Genomic DNA, 22,005 nt, shown 5'->3' on the forward strand with positions numbered 1-22,005 from the left:
TAACAAATGATTTAAATATGCTTATAAAACATATGTATGTATATATGTACATTCATAAGAACGGAGCAAATTGGTAAATTGAAAGAATAAGTAGAAGATCGATCAACATATAGTAAACATTGAATATTTTTAAAGACGTCGGGAGGAATGGAGCAGCTACATATGACAAAAATCTAATTGATAAATAGTCAACCATTCTCCATGGCACATTAATTAATAGGACTAGTGTCGCCAACCGACACTGTTGACCTGACTAAACATATGTTATTAAATGCACTACATGTCCCTAAAAATGTACGCTTGTTGTAACACGAACTACTAACCTTTTGTTCCAATTCACTTAAATATGCCGCATGTGATCTGAAATCCTTTCAGTTCGTACTTCATCAAGTCTTGTAACGTGGATTGTCTTATAGAAATTGTAGAATTGCACTTTCAGTCACAGTATTTAAAAGTATTTTCGTGAAGTCGCTCCGAATTTACAAATAAAAAAGTTCGTTGTAAATCTTTGTGAAAAACTATTGTTTTAATTGTTTGTAAAACAAATATAAAAAATCAATTATATAATTAAGAGTTAAATTTTGGTTAAAAACCGACCGAACGTTCAGCGCACAGCGATATTGAATTATTGTTGTAATTGATTGGTAAAAACTCGTTGCACACTTTCCACTGCCTTTTTTCAATTAATATTTTGACTGCAAAAATTCCTTAATTTTTATTTTGTTTTACTTCTATGCGTGCGCCTTTTCTCTTATACATTTGCTGATTGCCAGTCGTCACAGCTAATAGTTTCACTTTTACTGCTTCCGTTTTCAGCGCGCGGCACACGTAATTTCACTTCACTTTGTTTAGCTCGCTAATTGAACGTGTTACAAAATGTTATCTTTCTCCACGGATGTTCAATACACCGTTTCTTCCGAGTTATCACCTATTTAAGCCAGCACAATGGACCAACTATACTACAATATATCTGGAATTCAACACCTAACCTATCCACAAAGTACGACCATGTATTTACGAATAGCAGTTATAAGAGAAATGAAAAATGTTAACATTGTGAATAGTCATTCGCAAAACAGATGATTCTACTAGTGCGATAACGATAACAATGTTTTTAGTTTAAACTCTTTTAATACGAAAGTTTTAACTGTCTTGTGGATTTATAAAAGAAAAGCTTATACTAAATTTAAATTGATATTATATAAATATTTTTCTAACTTAAATAATACATATGATAGACTTATTTAAGACTACGGTAAAATAATACATTGAAACCATTCACAATAGATAAACTGAAAATAGAAATGAACAACTTATCTTTAATCCTTCTTGCCAATAACTTTTAAGTCTCTGTTTTTAATAATCACTACATAGTTTAATTACTATATACAGAATATATATAATGCCATTTTGCAGTTGTTAATCAATGAATAAAATAAAATGACCCCCTGGCGGCTGGTAGCTGAAATTAGCAAGCCCACGAGAAGCTGAATCTTACGAAATTCAACCGAAGTGCGGTATCGCCGAATTTTGACGTTTTTTTGACAATTACGTTTAATATGTGATTTGCAATTTTTCTGTTCAACAATTTTGAAGAAATTTCCAATTTTTTATAAAAGGATAACAAAAGTTAAAATATATTTAAAGAATGGCAGCGCCTACAGTAAATGTATCTGCTTACTTAGCAACACAGAAGAAAACAACAAACAGAGAACTTGCGAATGAGTGGACCACTATAGAGGATTTGTACAATGAGAAGTAATAACGAAAAAACGCGTTTGGCTTTTTTTTTAGCTGACTGAACTTTTTTAACTCATGTTTCGAATACTTTATACATGCAGGTTGTGGAACGAATTGACCATATTGCTTACGCGTTTTGTTCGAAATCCTGCCCTTCAAGATGAAGATGCGCTGTTGCAGTTGTATCAGAACTTCATTGCTACATTCGAAATGAAGTAAGTCAATAAAAATATACGGACTTGGATGAGAACTGAAGTTACTAACTATTTTGTTTTTTCAGAATAAATCCATACGGGCTGGTGCAAATACTGGAAGTCGTTGTGGAACATATTTCAGATAAGAAAGAAGCTGTAGAGTTCTTGGATAAACTGAAGGATAAAGTGAATATATGCGATGAGGCGGTGTGGTATATTAAGGTGAAATAATTACTTTTAAACCTGTGAATCGAAAGTAATAATCTAAATATAAAATGTGTGCATTTTTTAGGTAATGCAAGGTAATATTTATTTAACCAACCTTAATGATTTGGATGCCACGAAAAAAATCATCGAAGAGCTACGTGAAGTCTTGGAAGAGGCTGGCAATGTGACACCGGTTCATGGCAAATTCTATATGCTCGCTTCCCAATACTACCGACGAGTGGGCAAACACAGTGACTACTACCGTTGTGGTTTACAATTTCTTGGTTGTTCTCTGGATGATTATCCCAAAGACCAATGGGCACAACAAGCATTTTTCTTAGGCCTAGCAGCATTGCTTGGTGACGGCATTTATAATATCGGTGAATTGGTAAGAACCATTAATAAATGATCTCGATAGTATTTAATTAAATTTTTTTTTGTATTTGTTATAGTTGGCTCATCCTATCCTGGAATCCTTAAAGGGCACAGATAACGAGTGGCTTGTTGAATTACTTAAAGCTTTCAATACAGGCAACATACCGAAGTAAGTAATTAAATTGGAAATTTCTTATATTCCTTTGTAAATTGGTTATTCAACAGATTCAATGAAATGAAAAAGATTTGGTCTAAAATCCCTGACTTGGCTGCTCAAGAAGTTAAATTGCGACAGAAAATCTCACTTCTTTGTCTAATGGAAATGACTTTCCAACGTTCAGCCACTCAACGCTCAATATCATTTGAGGAAATCGCAAAAGAGACAACACTGCCACAGAAAGAAGTAGAATTACTGATAATGAAGGCACTAGCACAAGACTTGGTTCGCGGAGAAATAGATCAGGTCGCAGGTGTTGTGAATATGTCATGGGTGCGTATTAAAAATGTAAATAAATGTTGAGGGACAAATGTCTATTTAATTTGTGCAATATCTAATTCTAGGTGCAACCGCGTGTATTGGGCCGTAAACAAATAGCTGGAATGGCCACGACCTTAGACCATTGGATGGCGTCTATAACATCAATGGAGAAATTGATGGAAACGCGTGCCGCAGAGATCTTAACAAATTAATTTCTCGATTTGAAGTGTTTTTTAACATCAATTTAGTTTAAAAAATTAAAATAAATAAGATAATGTACATGGGCAGTATAGCTGTGGAGTACCTTATACAAATGCGAATTTTATATACTTTTAATGGAAAGACGCTTTTTATGGGGATTGATTAGAGTAATTCTGTCGAGCTGCAGTGCTTGGTCCTCTGAACCTCGGTGTTCGTTTAGGTTACGGAACCCTGACAATTGTGGGAACGGATCTGGAATTTCAAAACCGTTTTATATTTTTTACATCCATGATAGGACACGTTTTTAACATTTCCTGTTTTGTTTCTTAAGAAAGAGTCAGCAATCGCATTTTTTAGTTGTTTTATTTGGTACAAATTTGTTGTGCTATAATCAAATTTTCATTAATGTCTAAACGCTATGTTATAAAATATATATTAAATATATTACAATGTGCGTTGGAAGCCATATCTTACATTAAATTGTTTCGATTCTTTCACTTATCTCTTACGATTGCTAGGATTATATAATGTTCTGAGTAAAAAAAATTAACAAAATACATTATGAATACATCGAAAGCCAATTGTTATTAATAATAAATATGTACTCTTTAGCCTTTTTATAATTTAACACGTGAATTGTCGCACTCAGCTAGAATTTATATATTTTTTATACACTCATGAATTTTTGTACGTATGTTTGTACGAAAAAAGCAACAATTTATTACAGCCAGCCTTGTGTCCCGTTAGACCCTTGTTAGTTCCATTGATCCCCAATCAAATGTTCAAGCAACGCAATTTGCGCTCCGCAATACGAGAAGTGAATTCGAATGTCGGTGGTCGTTTGATCTCCTCGTGCGAGTCGCGTCGTATGCGTTCCGGCGACACACCCATCACAGACCACAGAGGTATTTGGCGTTTGTGCAGTTTTTCCAGCACTAGAAACTCCAGCTCGAACAGGTGTGAATCCACAACGTCAGGGATTTCCTCACGTATAAAATCAGCCAATCGTAACAAATACTCGACGTTGTGCCCGCTTGGACCTCGGCAATTCACAATCTGTTCAGCAATATTTTCGGCTGTATCTTCGCCCAGCCAATGGCAATTATCAGGCGTAGCCACATATACCAACACAGGAACTGCTTCACCACTAAACGGTGTATCAAAGGAAGCGACACGAGGGAAGAACTTCGTTTCGAGCACAATGTAACCGCCTAAGAAAGAATTGCATTTATTTTTGTTTAAAAGAAAAGTGAGAATCTTCGAGAAGCAAGACATACCTAGCTTACATTCGCGTTGTTTGAGGTATTCCAACGCTGTGCTGCCGGTAATTTTATATGCACAACCCCAAGTGATGCCCTGTAATAAAAATAGAGGGGATACTATTTATAAAAGACAGTTTGATATTCTTAAATATAAACATTTTAACCAGTAATAATTATTTTAATTAATTGCTGTTCTTAATTAGCTAAATTTGTTAATACAGCACAGTTCTATGTATATTACACAGCGCCTAGAAGTATGTGACACGTTTTTGTTGTTTTTCATTCGCAACAAGAAATCTTTCAATTCACAGAAGCTTTTTTCGCAAATTGATGTGTGAAATACAGTTAGTGCTGTATGACTTATAGGGATGGGTGGGTGTTTGAATCTTCCATGCATGTTTCTCGGGGTCACACACGAGTTCTTAGTAACTCCCTTGTAATACCCTGGGGAAAGTCCCCGGGTCTAGGATAGAAAGTATCAAGGCGTAAAACGGTGCAACGTAAAAAATTGCACTTCGCTTCTATTCCGAGGAAATCCTCCAGACGCCATAGACAAAGAGAGCAAATCGAGTCTTCGTGCGTTCGGTGTCCACGGAAACGTGCCAGAGAATTATTAGACATAGACAAGTTTGAGTGTTTTACACACTCTTACACGAAATGGGGCTTACGTTGGGAAATTTGGACGCGTGCCACAAAACATCTCTTTCTTTTTCGCGTTTCATGTTTTCTTGGTATTATGGCGGCGAACACGTGGCAGCGGCTGTGCAAAGTTCAAAATATACAAATTTGTGTGTGGGTGTCGGGATATTTTCCATGAGCACATTTCGCTTGCATATACATACATACATATAATATACTATACAGTAGGGAAGAAAATATTTGAAACATAATAATACATTACTTTGTTTGTGTTTGTTATTTTATTTTGCATTTTTTTTTTTATTATTTCTAATTGTTTGGTGTTTTCTACGAATTACTAAAAACTCTTTTATTACACAAAAATTGTAGAAAGAATTAATAGATTATAGCAATACTGTAGAATAAAATAATTTTTTGTTTTTATTTGGAAGATATGAAATATAGAAAAAATGTATGTATTTATGATTTTGGTTAGGTGGCTGAATACAAAAGCTGGCGTGGGATCACCCTTTAGACCACAAAATACTGTTCTTTGTGAACCAGAAGAAAAACCTCTGTATTAGGTATTAATTCTCGCCAAAAGCGCCTTGTAACAATCACAAATCTGCTTTTGTATTTTACTTTTATTTTCGTTAGTTCACTTCGATGTTTGAAGGTGTGTTATCCGAGGATTTATATTTGGTGAGGCAATATAATGACATGTTATTTTCAAATGATATTGTTTGTGACATTCTTTACAGTCAGCATTTTCTTAAATTATTGCATTGCTCTCAAATATTGAAATTTTTAATTTCAATAAACTGACACAAGGTTTAACACAAATAACGGGTTTTTCATTGTTTGTGCTTTCACTAAAGATATATGTATAAATTGTTAAAATTATATATGTACATATGTACACACCTATGTGTAAATATTTGCTGTACTCACATTATTCTCCCCACTCACCTCTTTGTCTTCAATGAGTGTCGCCACGCGGCCGGGCTGTAATTAATTGTAAGAGAATAAAATTAAAATAAATATTTTATTTGCAAATTTATCACAATTTTATTGTGCGATTGTAAATACGGATTATATGTACATACTATGTATATGCACATAAGCAAGTTTTTGTGTTCGTGTAGGCTTTAAGATGCAGTCATTTAGTGCGATTTAAACAAAGAGCTGCCTGTCATTTTTACTTTTGCATGCACTTTTTTTTTATATTTTTTTTTAGTTTTTGATTTACCAGCACTTCTATAACCTTACGTAGGTGGTTTTTCTCCTGAACCCGCACGGCCTTGATGCAAATGACTATCAGTCTGGCAGGGAGTAACCGAACTAGTATATTTGTGCAGAATAACAAATACCGAAATATAAAAACACCTCACAAAGGATCGATTATTCGAAATAAATATTGTTTTGTTTTGTTAATTTATCGAAAGAGATAAGAGAAGTCGGTAATTGTTTATCTGTTTACTTATGCATGCATATATTTTTTGCAAAAAAGTCGTGCTAAACAAACTCGCTTTATCTGACAGTAAATCGTGTTTAAAAATAAAAATATCTTCATATAATGACATATGAGTATATATACAGACCTATATGTATATAATGCACATGTACATATGTTTGTAGATATGCATATATTTTATGAGTGCTTTGCTGTCTGCTAGACAAGTTGACTTCAAGTAAATATTAGCATAGATAATATAATATCATTATAAATGCCCCTTATTTTTATTGCATATTCATTAATTTTTTATTTTTTTTTTCAGTGAACCTTTCTATTAACTACACACATTGTGCTACATGCCTATGTGTCCTCTTTTGAAAATGCAGTCACCGGTAAAAAGGTATATCTTTATATTTAATTGACTTTTAAGACCAAGGAAATGTGCTTGCAATACAAGTTCATAATACAAGTTCTCTAAAAGAAATATTGAGAAACAAGATAACGTTAATCAAGTCGGATTGTTGGATGAACCGATTCTTTCAAAAATAGATAAGGGCGATTCTCTTGCCCTTGCAAAACCCTTGCACGATGCACGAATTGCAGATATTTCCTTTTGGTGCACCGGCACAAGAACAAACACACGCAAAAAATTAATTTGCCATGGCTGTGAAATATGTCAGATCAAAACCCATGTTTGTTCTCGTGCAATAACACGTAAAAAAATAATTGCAACCCTGTGCTAGCGGTCATTTTATTTAAATACATATTTTGACGTTAAATTGTTGAGGAAGGTAAATTTTAAATAGATTCCATAATTTCTTTTTAAATTATAAAGATTTGTTACAGTTTTAAGAATGCATACAGAAGGTGCGCCAATTCACAATAGTCATTTACAATAAATTGAGCGAATCAGCCGTTCATATATCACTAGATTCTGCAATGGGTGCTCTCGTGCTCTTGTATATTTCGGCATAGGATTTTTGCAATCTGCAATCTTGCAAGAGCAAGAGAATCCCCCTATACATATTATTGTTATATGTTCGAGGACTTCTTTGATTACACTTTCTAATCACATAAATGTTTTGTTCTTGTAAACGATTTAACTCGCTTTATTTCAATAATACTAAAAGACAGCAACTCATTTTATAAACAGCATTTATTTCACGAAATATTTTTGTTGCTATGCCCGTTGGCACACTTTTCAAAACGAGTGTATGTGCTTTGATTATCACAAAATCGAGTTGCACTGCGCTAATTGAGTGTTACAGCTGTGGCTAAGTGCCACTTTATGGACGGTATATAATATCACTAATTAAATGATTTACTAATTAAATTTACTTGGAATTTATTATATATCTTTATAATGAGCAGATAATGGAAAATTTGTAAATGATTTTCGCGTTATCAGTGCTCTTTGATAATATGCTCGCCAGACTGTTATCTGCTGTATGTCAGAGGAAGGTGTGTCGAATCGAACAAACAAATCGCATTTTGTACACTGATGCCACCAAAAAGTTACATAATTGTAGGCGATAATGTAGGCCTTATTGTATTTCTATGTACGGAAATCGACTGAATAACTTTTATTGCAAAAAAGAAATTGGGAACCATTAAGGCTGAGTAACACATTTCTTCTATTCTTTCTTTAAGGCGCCACGTCTTCTAAGAAAGTTATTGAAAAATAATCAATCTACCAAATAAACTTTCGGAAATTCTTATTTTATGCTTTAAGATTTTCTTATGGACCACAAAAATAAAAATAATGCACCCTTTACTCACCATCTCATCAGTGCCTCGGTGCGTGGTATTACCCTGCCAGAAACGCCGCACGAAACCTTTAATGTAGCCCGTTATGCATTTGGAATACTCGAAACCGGGATACCAGCAGAGCGAACCGTAGCCAAAGACCCAACAAGACGGTTCATAATTGGCATTCTCGGCTAAGTTGTTGTGCTCTGCTAGTGCCCCCGCCGCATCCAGCATCTCCTCATCAGCGTTTGCTGCGAAATTTCCATTCAAGAAAAGATTTTCAAAATATTCCGGTGCACCACGTGCAGCTGGATTTTCATTTGGATTGTCATTGTTGTTGTATTGTTCTCTATGATTGTGAGCCATCTTTGGTGTGGTAAGCGTGCTTAGAATTTGATAGTGACGACTAGATATTACCGTTAACCGCAAATGTTAACTGTTGGGATTGCCGGAAGCTTGTGGAGCTACAGCTGAGTTTAGATTACCGTACTGGTGTTAACTGCACTCGCTGTTTTTTAAGCTTACACTAGCTGAAAGCTTCTCTATTCCGGGGTATGTATGTATGTAATGTGCGTGTYTGTGCGAGATTTGTGTGATCTTTGATGTTTTCGCTCCAAGCTTCGTTGAAGCCGCGTACGCTTTGATTTTGTTGTTGTAGTAATGCTTGTTGTTGCTGTGATGTGCTTTGCTCGCAATACATCGACGTTTCTGGCTGGTCTGTATAGCTTTGGAAGCGTGTGCTTTCTGCGGCTTTCTATGATGAGCTGTGCGAGAATGCAGTTAGTTGTTAGCTCGTCATTCGCTTGGAGTTACAGGTGAGATTTCTTAAATATTTAACATGTTTTTGGTTTTGGGACGATTCTCACTTTTTGCGTATTTATATGTAATTTTTTTGTTATTTTAATTTAGCTTATCCGAAATGTGTGTGAGTGTTGCGATCGTTTACATCGTCTATGAATTTGGCGTCTTTATGAGTTTTGCTGCAATTTAAAGAAGATAAAAGAAATGTTAAAGCAGCTAAAGAATATTTAAATTTTGTTTCTAATTTCTCGTTTTGACAATTATTTACTTCACTGAGAACATACATATGTATGTTTATTGATTTTTGAGTACAAAAATGCGTTCAATTTGTATAATTTATTGTTGTTTTTTGCTTTGACATATGTATGTATGTAAAAATGTTGGAAAGTGAGTTTTGCTTAAAAATAATATATAAATTATAAGAAGCAAAGCGAATTCATATAATTCTATAGCCGATTTATCTAATCCCATTTATTTTTCATTATTCAAGAGCAATGGAAATAGATAAGACGGTTTTTGAACCCTTCATTTTCTTCGGAAAATGCCTTAACGAAGTCAAAATATCGTAAACATCTTTCTTCGAGTCTTATGTATTCATTTCTGACTTCGAGTAAATATTGGCGGTGCGGTTTTTCGAAAAAAATCAACAATTAGAACTGACACTTTCATTTGTGTTTGTTTTTCTATATTCGCAAGCTGCTTATGAAGCAAAAGTAAACAACAAATATACCGCTTTTCGTATAATTTTAAGAAGCCATGAAATTTAGAGGCTTTTAACGATTAGAAGATTCGTACATACACTTATACATATAAGAATGTATAACTATTCATACATATGTATATTCTAAATGTGTACAGTAGGCGCAAACTGGAAATACCAAAAATTCCCTAGTTTTTAAACAATGCAAATATAGTTATTCCCAAAAAGCTGTGCAAAGACAGCAAGGCATACATATGTACATACTATGTATGTATATGCAAATTAACTAAAAGTCACTCTAAATATTTACCATTTGGTAGGTAAGGCTGTTTTTATATTTTTTACTGCGCTGTTTGTTTTAGGTTGTACATACATATGTTACTAACATTGTATAAGCTTTTATAAATAAATAAAATAAAAAAAAATATCTTTTACTATTTATGTGTGCTTATTTCGCACACGTAAACTCGTGCGCGACATTTGAATTTGAAAAAAAAAAAAAACGAAAGCAAGCGATTTTTTTTTGCATTTTCGCTTTCTGGTTTCTATTTGCTTGCGCAAAATCGTAAAATCTTTATATCTGCATACATACATAAATTTGCGTTCACTATTTTCAACTAGAAATTCACATAAATGCGCAAAGAACTGGCACACTTTTAAAAAATCAAGATAAGATAAAAGTTTTGAAAGACATTCAAAATTTGTTATCAATAAATAAATTACTTCCAGAGCTAGACCAAACAACATAATGTAAATAGCGCTAAGAAAGGTTAAACGAGTAAGTTAGGGTTAAAAATTCTTTTTTTTTATAAACTTTATGTTCTTTTGGGACATAAATCAAAATCACTCTTAACCAGTTACTACAATTTGCTCTCGTTTAGAATGTCAAACCGGTGTGTTTTGTGTTTCTCCATAGTAATTTTGTATAGGCTTTGCTCTTTCTTCCAACACAACTGTACGCATGTGCACAAATAGTGGAAATATTTGTCTGAGGACGTTTGCTAAAAAGAAGAAAACGTATGGCCTAATTTAATAAAATATACAAGTAAATCACTCAAAGATAGCTACATGTACGTGTGTGTGAGTGTGTATGTATAACATTGAGGAACGATTTACATGCGCAAAAGGCTGTGAAAATTTTATCACGCAAAATGCGAATATGACTTCCGAAAGAAAGGAATCAACTCATACGCATACTCATGCATGTGCGCATCAATGTATTTGTGTAAGTATATGGTATACCGGCGGTATACCGGTATCAATTTCGAGGTTCCCTACTTTTTTAAAAAGCACACAAGCTTCAAATTTAATTGACAATGTTCATTCGAAAGAACATTCTTTGGTATGTATTTATTTTTTGAAGATTATCTCTTTCAAATGTTGGCCGTGGCTACATCTGAGATGTACCATCCGTTGAGTTCAATTTTCGTTGGCTCGACTTGTAACTGGCGAACGACACTCGAGATGTTTTTCTCAAAGGCCTGAATAAGAGCGGGATTGTCCACATAGACTTTCAACATTACATATTCCCATAGAAAAAAGTTTAGCGGTGTGATATCACACGATATTGGTGACCAGTCGACCGGACCAAAACGTGAAATTGTCTATAAATTCATTGATTGATACGGTGTGTGGGAAGTGGCGCACCCTTGTTGAAACCAATTGTCGCGCGAGGTAACGAGCTACAATTTCAGGCATCAAATCTTGAAAAGTGACAATTTCGCTTGTTTGTATACTCATTGAGCCAGAAATTAAGACCCATTCCCGAACGCTGAACAAAACTTATCTCGAAAACGTCGCATATTCTTGGAACTTTTCAAAAGCCCATGGAGCGAAACAATGTCGCTTGGGAAGGTCGAGCGGCTTCAGTTCTTGCACAATCTATATTTTGTACGCTTTCAGTTTAAGATATCAACGTGAAAGGTATCAAGTATCAAGAGCGGCGCCGAATCGACTCTCCACGCATTTCCTGTACACTCTCAGCTATGTTTGCTATATTTGCTTCACTGTCCCTATATAAATTTCTGTCCCAAAAAAATTGCACTTAAAAAATTTAAATCAGAATAACAAATAATGTTCCAACACTGATGTATTCACATACATATATACATACTTCCTCTCCATCGGGGGTGTTTTTTTTACATGGCGGGTCCCAAACCCTGCGCACAACCCTATGTAGGGGATATTTCGCCTTCAAACGGACGTGCTTAGGCTACCCAGACGATACTTGGTCAAAGACCGAAAGTCGTGAGCTGCTTGAGTCACATGTGAAAGAATCGTTTCTGGCCACTCCCAAGTGAATGGCGATCAGAGAACTTTCCTCACTTGCGTGAACTTCTACACATGACTCCATCCTCCTGGCTGTTGTTAACTCGGCTATAATCGCGTAAGCGGTGTCCACGCCAATTAAGAAGAATAAGATATACATACATACTTATGTCTGTGTGTATATGACTTTATAAGTGTTTATAATTATTATTTACTATTATACTTCTCTACCTTGTTTTCAATTCCGCTTTCTTTGCGCAAGAGGCAACGACCTCTAGTTGCCTTCATACTGAACCTTTAGGTAAGAACAGATATTCGCAAACGTTAAAAAAAATTGCGCTACTAAAAATATAGAAATATGGAGACATTACCGACATTGTGAATGGCACATGCTGACAAATGTAAACAACGCTCGGTTATTATATAATATAATACAATCCAATGAAAGCCTGCTGCTATATATATTGTTAATATTATTAATATATGCAAAAATGTAAGTTTGGATGAACTTGTGCAATTTATTTTGCGACATTGTAGACTACAAGTGAGCTAAATCGGTTTTGCGCACATTAAATATTTGCATAACACACTTCATTAGCGAATAGCGCATTCTCAACACGGTTTGCACAAAAGCCTCGCTTTTGCAAACGTCAGCGGCAGCGGCAGCGCTACGCAAATTGAAATATTCGCCAGTTAGTTGAGCGGCAGAGCAGCGAGCAAATCAACACTTTCCTGCTTCAAATTAGCTTAATTCGTTAAGCGTTTTCGTTTTAGTTGACACGCAAACGAGCATAATCGCCTGCTTCATTTCTCATTTTTCACGCGTCGGCAATCTTCAAATTATTCTATCAGTCAAATACCCTGACTATCTCACATATACATACATACATATGTATGTATGTTTATACCTCCTATCTGTTGATATCAGTCTAATAGCGAATTTCAAATCTGCTCATAAATGCATTCAACTATGGGCTCCCTATGGGCAGCACCTATACACTTTAGCTTTTAAATTTATGTCGCTTTACTGTGTTTTCGCACTTTCTTGATTATCACATTACGTGATGTGGTCGAGGTACATATGTATGTACATACCTACACACAGTGGTGTTTATTTGTGCACTTCAGCAGCCAGCAGCCATAAAGTTAAACAATGTTTAATTTTTATTTGCTAATAATATTATTATTCACACACCCATAGAATATTTAGGTGTAGGTTTTTGTATAGAAAGTGTGTATATGGTCTGTATTTGCATCATCATCACGCTCTAACCACATGTGACCGATCGGAACCATGTACATACATATGTACATATATGCATAAACAAATGTATGTATGTAACATATTCTTAAGTTCTGAGAAAGGGTGGTCTGTTTCCCCAATGCCACTTTTGCCATCTCACCGAATCTGACGGAACTTAAACCGAAAAGTTCCGTCAAAATCATTAGACAGTTTTGTCGCCTTTTCCTGATTAATATCCTTAGTTTCTGAAGAAGTTTTGAATGAACAATCTTTACTAGAAAACCTTAATTAATTAGCTGTTGTTGCAGTTGTTGCAGTTAATTAATTTAGAGATAATCTTCAAAAAATTTTCACAGAAACGTAATTTTTCTCAATAAATTAAACTGACCAAAACGGTTATACAATTCTTAACTCCAGAACGACGCTACCGATATGAAGAAATCAGATTTGTCGAGTTCGTCTCCAACCTAAATTTTAGAATATTAAGATTGGTAACTTCTAGAGTATTGTCTTTATTAATATATAGAGAACATATTTGAATCGAAATCATTAACTGTTAGGCAGTCAAGTTCTTGTTGGGTCGTCGAGCTCTTCAAAGTTATTGTATATTATATTTATTATCCAGTTTAAGGTGCACAGAACTTCACAAATTTAGTTTATACCAGAAAAGATAAAAAAAAACCATTTGTAAGCAAGAAATTTAAAGAATATAAAAAAGTAGTTAATAACAGCCCTAATGTGTGCTTGTGGCAGAGTAGGCGAAAAATGTGGGTGCTTTGCGCACGAATAGGAAATATTTAAAACAGAACGCTGAAACATAAGATGTCTGCATATACATATATATGTAAATGAACTCCAAGATATCACGATTAACTTAAAGCAGTCGAATAATAAATAAAAATAATTGGACTCAGATAAGTACGTATGTACGTCAGTAGCAGATTTCTTACATACGTACAAAATAAATTTTTTTAAAACATACATATATTTAATTTGACCTCAGTCACTAACTTTGCACACATACATACACTGTACAATACTATACAGGTGTATTTATATTTGACAGTTAATGAATGAAGGCCGGTTAAAACTTATCAACAGAAGTAGACGGTTTTTGCATGTGTGTGTGTGCAATGGGCAAGTAAGAGGAATATCAACTAGAAATAATGCAATGAAATTAAAAGTAAAACTTTTATATTATATTATATTATAATATATGGGTAAACAGAGAAGTGATAAAAATATACTAGACATTGTATGTACGAAAAACATACATGTACATATATATTTACACACAAGTTGCAAAGTATGCCGCCGAATTACTTGCACAAACAATTTTGTTTTCATTTCGTTTCGGTTTGCATGTGTTCGGAAGCTCGCAATCAAGGCGAATAGTAAACAGAAATGCACAAGTCTACAAACGTACATATGTATGCAAATACTGTAATATGTGTAGACACGGCATACAGATGCTTGTATAGATGATTATACATATGTAAGGAGGTTTGGCGTGAAATTCGCGATAAGAAAGAGGCAGCTTGACGGCGTTAAAAATTTTGTTTACTTTCTGTTTTTCAAATACATTTTTATTGTCTAATAAAATGTGAACAAGGCGTCGATCCTAATCATACATATAATCAAAATTTAAATTTATGCACACAACTTGTTCTAAAAATTAATTTTAATTTTGAAGGTGCAGCTCAAGCTAAAATCCTGTAGTACAGTCAAGCAGGCAAATCGAGTTCGAGTTCTGCCATAAGAGAAATTAGATGCGCTGATATGAAAGCAGGCGGCTACTTTATTTCACCTGTTTGAAGCACTTCAAAATTGTAAATCTTTTGATTATATCTTTAGAAAGTGGGTGTGATAAACTTTTATGAGTGAGAGAAGATTGCAATGTCAAAAAAAAAAAAAAAATGAACTGTCACACTTTTATAGTAATTTTTAACAAAGTCTTACCTGCTATTGGTAAATGAATTTCTACAAAATATGTTGCCACATATCGCCATTGCTTCATAATATAAATTATATATGTATGTACATACATATGTACATATATATCAACACTTGTTTCAAATACTTAACTCCGCTTTCGTGAGCACAGGTGCAAAAAACTTAAAGAGCGCAACGCCACGAGAAAACTTTCATTAGATAATGCCTTCGTAAATATTATCATTGCTTCAAGGTGTGAATGCCGGGTAGAATACAAAGTGAATGACAAATATTTGTTCGGTGTTTTGTAAAGTATAAAGTAAAACTATAAGCATTAAAGAAATTGGCTATTGATATTATCAGTTAAAATATTTTCGTGATAGTGTACACTAATTTTATTAAAACACATTTTTTTACAAAGGATATGGAAAACCGCGCTTATGTTGGAAGAGCATTTTTTAATTTGGCGAGTCTTCTTTCATAGCCTTCAAAAGAGAGCTGTAAATATGTTTACAAGGAAGAATAGAATACAATTTATTTAGAAACCAAAACTGTTTCTTGAACTCAGCATATAATGGAAAGCGGTGAAATAAACTCTTATATCGATTTGGACCTTAATACGTTGTGGAAATTTTAAGTCTCTTAATCAGTAACTTAAGTAACCCACATGGATTTCGTCGGCTATAATATGAAAAATAAAATACTTTATTAGAATTTTTTATTGTTACAAACATATTAACAAATTAGTAAATAAACTTTGAAATTTTTGGAAAAAATATTTTAAACTCCCGTGACCCCATAGATAAAAGGTGCACCCGCGTTGGCAGGGTACAGGATCATCTAAAGTGAATAAATACGTGTATTAGTTAAAAGCTTAACTTAGATTTTGAAAGAAGGAAAAAAAACGAGAATGTGTGTTTTTAGACTATTTTACAAAACAATGAAAGTTTCGCGATTTTTTTTTTTTTTTTTCAAATAGTTGTAATCGTCCAAGCCTTTAAGAATTGCATTTCAAATGCCTGTGCAAAATTTCATGCAGATCGGTTTAGTAATTCTCGAGAAATCTTGCCAACCGACTTCCAAAACACACTTTTGAGAGAAACGCGTGAAAGACGGTGTACTTAGGCTAGCTAGCCGCGAACGCAAAAGTTCTCAAGGCTATATCTCCGAAACTACTACTCGGATCAAGTTGCAAATTTAGGTTAATATTCTAGAGGTGTTTTAGAATTTAATAAGACAATAAATAGTCTTGACTCTTGTTTGAAACCCGTAAACCCATGTAACGCCTTAAGAAAAAATGACCGAAACATTCAAGAGTAAAATGTTAAGGCATGTTTGGCAGCCTTAAAATATGGAGTACCTAAAATAATTGCCAAAACTTAAATAAATGCAGAAGAAAATATCAAATTGTGAACTAGCTTGGCATTTTTAATATTTGAACTGGTTCCCTTAATCGTAAAAATTTGCCAATAAAAGCTATTTCATGTTTTCAAACGCATGTTCCACACGAACGAAAGCAGAGATGAAATCAACTCGTTAATATTCAAATCAGATTCTGTCAAGCCTCTTTCAATCTGTAAAGCATTATGGCTCCGCCAGTGAGTCTGATGAAATTATTAACTAGAGAAGCTTGTCTTGAATAAACAATTCCATCTAGTATAGTAACAGGTAGTATGTCAGTATAAGTGTATTTTACATTAAACGAACATAAAGGCTGGTGGTATTGTGAAATATGCCGAAAAATATATATGTGTCTATGTTAGAACAAGTGTTTTTAATGGTGTGTTTTCATTGTTGAAGTCGGCATATAGTACTAATTTAGACGTGAATATGTACGGTTCGAAGTAGGGCGTTACAAGACCTGGAATTGGCTGTGAAAATATGTATGTACATACATATGTATAACGAATGGGTGATGCAAAAGTTCACACGCCACAAAAAACAAATTCAATCAATGTAAGCATTGAGCACTGAATGTTCGGCGGTATTTCACGTAAATGCGTTCCGTTATATGACATCTTTATCTTAGATATGTTTTTTAGCTCAGCGCCAAAAATCTAGAAAATATTTTGCTATGACGACCCAATCACCAATTAATAACTAGATTTCAGTAAATCATTCTGTCAAATATCTCTACTTTGGCGTAGATAAGTATAATAGGTGTGTACGTACGAATGTATACTGAGCATATAAAAATTCGTAACCAGTTATGTGCTCAAAAGATTTTCAAGTTCAACAAACCAAGTCCAGTAACAGGTGCAAGTGAGTGAGTATATATTTTTGTTTACATGAAATAAATGTGTCGTCACGCTTGGCAATGCATGTGAACTGGTTTTCGCTGCTTTCCTGTCAATGAAAACGTCATTATCAATTTTCCAAATTCAAATATAATATAATCTTGAACATCTTATAAATCGCTATCGGCTAGGCTTTAGTTTTTCTCAACAGGGCCACTCTACAGGCAAATTCTAAATTAATGAAATATTTACATACATACAAACATACATATGTACATGTACTATATGCAAGTATGAACAAATTGTGACCTAAATAGCAATGAGCGAACCGCAAATATTTTACTTGATATTTTATATTTTGATAAATTAGGGGAAATACGAAGAAAATGACCTCAGTGGAAGTTAATTATGTATGAAAGCAAGCATTTTATACTTTAATAGCGAACTAATTTCCAAGGCAACACAAATCCATCACACTTTCAACAGTTGCGTATTTAAAATGCTCATTAAAAATAATATTTGTGGCGTCGCCTACTGACTTCAATAAGTAGATTACTTGAGATTATATATGTAGGTTAATGCGTCGTTCACGTGTTGACTACTTTACTTGGCAGCATGCGGTACTTATGTGCATATGTGTGCATATGTGTGGACCAGTATGCAAAGCACTTGTGGGAACCTGTATACAAATGTATAAACAAAAGCATTTAATTTGAAGAGAGCGAGCACTTCTGCTACCATTGCACTTGTTGAGGACTTACTTACATACGCGTCAACAACGTTTATTGTCATTGATGACAGTGGCAGTGAGCTAATGTCAAAACTGACAACTAAACAGCGGTCGTGTGTATATACGAGCTATTGTGAGCATGTGCAAAAATAAATAACGATGCGTTGTATTTACACTATAGCAGGTACATATGTATGTGCTGACGACATTGAAAACAAGAAGTGGCCGAAAAGCGAAACTTTCTGATGACACATGTTTCCTCCAGTAGCAAAGACATTTCATTCAACTTTCTAAGCTAAACGATTTTACACATAATTACGTAGAAACGAGAAGATTTTTGGTTTTATAAACAAAATTTCTTTTTTTTTTTTTAATATTTCTTTTACTTACCCGGAGAGTTTTCCATAGGAGAAACTTTTATTTTTACTGCTGCATGTTAATTTGGGTGCGACGAAATGACGAAACTGCGTATTTTCTTAATTTTTTGCTAATTTAGTTTTTAGTTTTCACACATTGTTGGGTTTGTATTAACGCATTGTTCATTATTTCACTTGTGCATACTTCTCTTCAGTTATTTGGTATTTGTTAAACGTATCTTTTTTAGTTTTGCTTTAAATTTTATTCATAATATATCTGTGTTTTTATACACATAGTCATGGATTTCTTAATTTTAACCGCCAGACGCTAAATTTGCCAGATAACACTTTGTGTGTCTTTTGCTTTTCACTTGCGCTTCCTGATCTCAAAGTTATCTGTACGTATAGGTTTGTATGTATTTGTAAAATTTGTTTATAAATATTTGCGCGCACAATTTTCGGTTTAGAGCTGTTAATTTTAGACGCCTCTCGGCCTCGTATGTGTTCACTGTGATGGCCAAGCGGTGACTGAAACTTGGCGTTGTCGCTTTTCGCATTATATCAAGAGTCGACCCGACTTCACTTATGCTCATACGAACACAAACTATATATTAATGAGTTTTTATTTGGTGTGTTTTGCTCCATCTCTTGTTTATTAAGCACCTTTTTATTTAACTTTATTCCGATATAATATAAAATGTGATTTCTTTCCGCTAAATCTTCTCTACACTCAGCCGCAATGGTTTATTTATAATTTCTTGTGCAATTTTCGCGTATTCTTCGCGTTATGGCGAGCATTGTATCCGGTGAAAGAGCGCGTATTTAGTTAAAAGAGCGACAACTACAGCGGCTTGCCTTTGTGTTACAATAGTAGCAAATACTACTAATTTCATTAAATGGAGCTTTTGCGACCAATGTTTAAATTAAAATTTTATAGGAATGACCAAAATGCCTAGTACTTTGTAGTAAGACAATTAATTTATGCAAAATGTACCATTGCATGATATTTCATTAATTTAGAGCAGGTTTTCAAATTTTGTAAGTAAAAAATATATATTACATTTTTTTTTACAAAATTGGAATTTAAAATTAAAAAATTTAAATCAATTTTTTTTTAATTGAATTAGAAAATAATTTTTAATTTTCCAAACCGGTATTTGGAAATAGAAATTTGATAATTATTTTTGGTAAAGTCTTTTAAATTAATAGAATAAAAAGACATGATATAACGTTAATACACATTTTTTAATGCAACGTTTGGAGCACTGATTTCAAAATATTTATTTTAAAAAGAGATATATTTTACATAAATAGAATACAGAAAAAAAGTGATTATCATTACTGAAAAAAAGATACCGTTCTTTTTAAATAAGAATATTCAGAACTGTAAAATATATTAATTTTTTTACTTTTATAAATATTTTTTGAGTTGTTTCTATAGAGGCTAAAAATTCTATATAAATACATTTTTCTGCTGCCTTTTTAACTAGATGAGCAAGAGATGAGATAGCAAGCTTTACAAGCTGCAATGCTCATGCTCAAACATTTATTAACACGTGCAGCATAAAAACTTCTCTTTTGCGCTCTTCTCACACCTCACGAAGATGTCAAACGATAACATAAAGTAAGTTGGTCATTAAAATCTGATGCAATGCTTGCCTCAGCTTTCAACATAAACATGAAGTTTGTGGGAAATGTAATTTGCAGATACTCCACTTGCCACTTTCTCTTGCTACCTCTCGATTGACAGAGAAAGACAAAGAGAGCCTTGCTACTGGCCGATTGCAAATATTAATGCGCCAATAATTTCTTCATAATTTATGTTGTTGTTATTTATGTATGTGCTATCTTTCACTTGCTTAACACCTTTGCTAATATTTCGAAATACTTCAGAGGCAACGAACTTTAAATACCGAACAAAGGCGAAGAAAGATTAGAAGTGTGTAGTATACTTTTAGGCCGTGCATATTTTCCGAATTTCACACACATACATATGTACATGTGTATGCTTATAATCTATGTTGGCATGGGAAAGAGCTCATGACTACATAACGGGACGCAAAATAATTTTTTAAATAAACCGTTAGAAATTCGGAAATAAAAATTTAGTAACGTTTTTTAAGAAAGTTGGCCTAGTATTTATTAAAAAATATCTTACAATTTTTAAGTTTTTTTTTTTGTTTTTGTTTTGTAGTAGAAATCCGTGTTTAAGAGCATCAGGCTAGTCATTCAAACGTTTACGGCATATCAACTGTCAATACAAAGATAGAATTTAAGTGTTCAGAATATGAAATTTCAATAAGAAAATAATATTTATATATATGAGTGTATACAATACATACATATATGTGCGATTACACTCGAATGAGCGTGCATACATACCATTGAAATCATCTATGAGTAATTGAGATATCGACTCTTTCCATAGCGTGTCAATGCATCTGTTTTATAAGCGCCTGGTCCTGGTCCAGCTTTCTTAATGTCATCGGGACCACGCAAGCCGAAACTGTATCCAGGCGAACGTCGACCAGTTGGTACGTTGTTACTGTAACCAAAGCTTGAGGGCAGCATATAAGCACCTGGACCGGGGCCTGTGAGAAGCGGGAAAATCGAAAAATCAATAGAAAAGAAGGTTTCTAAATCCTTTATACATTGCAACCTACCCAACGGTCTCCTACTCATGTTGTTTGAACGATTGTTTTTAAGAAATATATGTAGGAAAAAAAGAACTAATTTGGAAGAAATTTGATAAGCTGTTAGCACACCGAAAATTAGAATGAAATTATATTTTGAACATTGACGTTTTAAGAAAAGAGAAATTTTTTTCAAGTCTAAAATGAACGTGTATAGTTTTTAAAATGTAATTTTTTCTGAGAAACTGTTCTTCAATTTTTGGGATACACATATAAAATCTAAACTCTGTATTACTGTAATAATTGAAATACATATATTAATAAATCAACTCTCTGTAGTAAATTATGCTAATTTGACATATGGGTTGTGTTTAGTATCGCGCCGGTTAATTTTGGCTCACCGTACCTAAACGAGAGAACCAAATGGAAAATTTTAAACACGCATGTATGCTTAAATTATCGAACTTTGTTTTAAAATATATTTTATAAAAATCGGTTTACAAATTTTTCCACAAATTCACTTCAAAAAATGCTATTTTTTGCAAAATTCTAAATATATGCTARTGTATTTTCATCTGTTGTGCATGGTACCAAACCAATTATGGATACATTTTCACGCACATATAGATATTACTTATGAATTACAAAAACCACTAGTAATGTTTTTAATTACTTTTGATTGTTAATTTCTTTGTAAATCTTTAAATAAAATACACCTTTTTCTGCATTGAGTTCAATAATGCGGAAAACCAAAATGACTGCCTACTTTGAACTGTCAAATTACCGAGAAAGCACGAACAAAARGGAATAAATTAAACCCACTTA

General features: G+C 33.6%; 4 protein-coding genes across 5 annotated transcripts in view; 1 reads left to right on the forward strand and 3 right to left on the reverse strand.

The window, feature by feature from the left end:
* Positions 1-1,001, reverse strand: part of LOC108973007 (3-hydroxy-3-methylglutaryl-coenzyme A reductase) — a 51,863-nt gene extending 50,862 nt beyond the window's left edge. Inside the window, exon 1 of the mRNA XM_018939997.1 lies at positions 324-1,001. The gene's annotated coding sequence lies outside the window, so the exon portion shown is untranslated. The remainder of the gene's footprint in view (positions 1-323) is intronic.
* A 551-nt stretch (positions 1,002-1,552) lies between these two features.
* Positions 1,553-3,314, forward strand: LOC108973151 (26S proteasome non-ATPase regulatory subunit 13). Its single transcript, XM_018940212.1, has 7 exons — positions 1,553-1,758; positions 1,842-1,955; positions 2,021-2,156; positions 2,227-2,529; positions 2,594-2,685; positions 2,742-3,006; positions 3,078-3,314. Exons 1-7 carry the CDS (start codon positions 1,649-1,651, stop codon positions 3,204-3,206), a joined length of 1,149 nt encoding a protein of 382 aa, XP_018795757.1. The 5' UTR covers positions 1,553-1,648; the 3' UTR covers positions 3,207-3,314.
* A 225-nt stretch (positions 3,315-3,539) lies between these two features.
* LOC108973158 (glutathione-specific gamma-glutamylcyclotransferase 1) lies at positions 3,540-19,214 on the reverse strand. 2 transcript variants are annotated; one of them, XM_018940231.1, is made up of 5 exons: positions 18,582-19,214; positions 8,311-9,260; positions 6,045-6,080; positions 4,473-4,551; positions 3,540-4,406 (listed from the first exon to the last, which is right to left on the reverse strand). In XM_018940231.1, exons 2-5 carry the CDS (start codon positions 8,644-8,646, stop codon positions 3,970-3,972), a joined length of 888 nt encoding a protein of 295 aa, XP_018795776.1. In that variant the 5' UTR covers positions 8,647-9,260; positions 18,582-19,214; the 3' UTR covers positions 3,540-3,969. The 2 variants fall into 2 exon arrangements, with proteins under 2 accessions (XP_018795776.1, XP_018795770.1); XM_018940225.1 differs by having other exon boundaries at positions 6,027-6,080.
* Positions 19,215-20,722: 1,508 nt separating this feature from the next.
* LOC108972487 (outer dense fiber protein 3-like protein 2) lies at positions 20,723-21,361 on the reverse strand. The gene is made up of 3 exons (XM_018939106.1): positions 21,211-21,361; positions 20,930-21,138; positions 20,723-20,798 (listed from the first exon to the last, which is right to left on the reverse strand). Exons 1-2 carry the CDS (start codon positions 21,227-21,229, stop codon positions 20,942-20,944), a joined length of 216 nt encoding a protein of 71 aa, XP_018794651.1. The 5' UTR covers positions 21,230-21,361; the 3' UTR covers positions 20,723-20,798; positions 20,930-20,941.
* Positions 21,362-22,005: the final 644 nt, after the last annotated feature.

Source organism: Bactrocera latifrons, unplaced genomic scaffold, assembly GCF_001853355.1.
Source record: "Bactrocera latifrons isolate USDA-ARS-PBARC rearing strain unplaced genomic scaffold, ASM185335v1 scaffold_11, whole genome shotgun sequence".
Taxonomy (NCBI): domain Eukaryota; kingdom Metazoa; phylum Arthropoda; class Insecta; order Diptera; family Tephritidae; genus Bactrocera; species Bactrocera latifrons.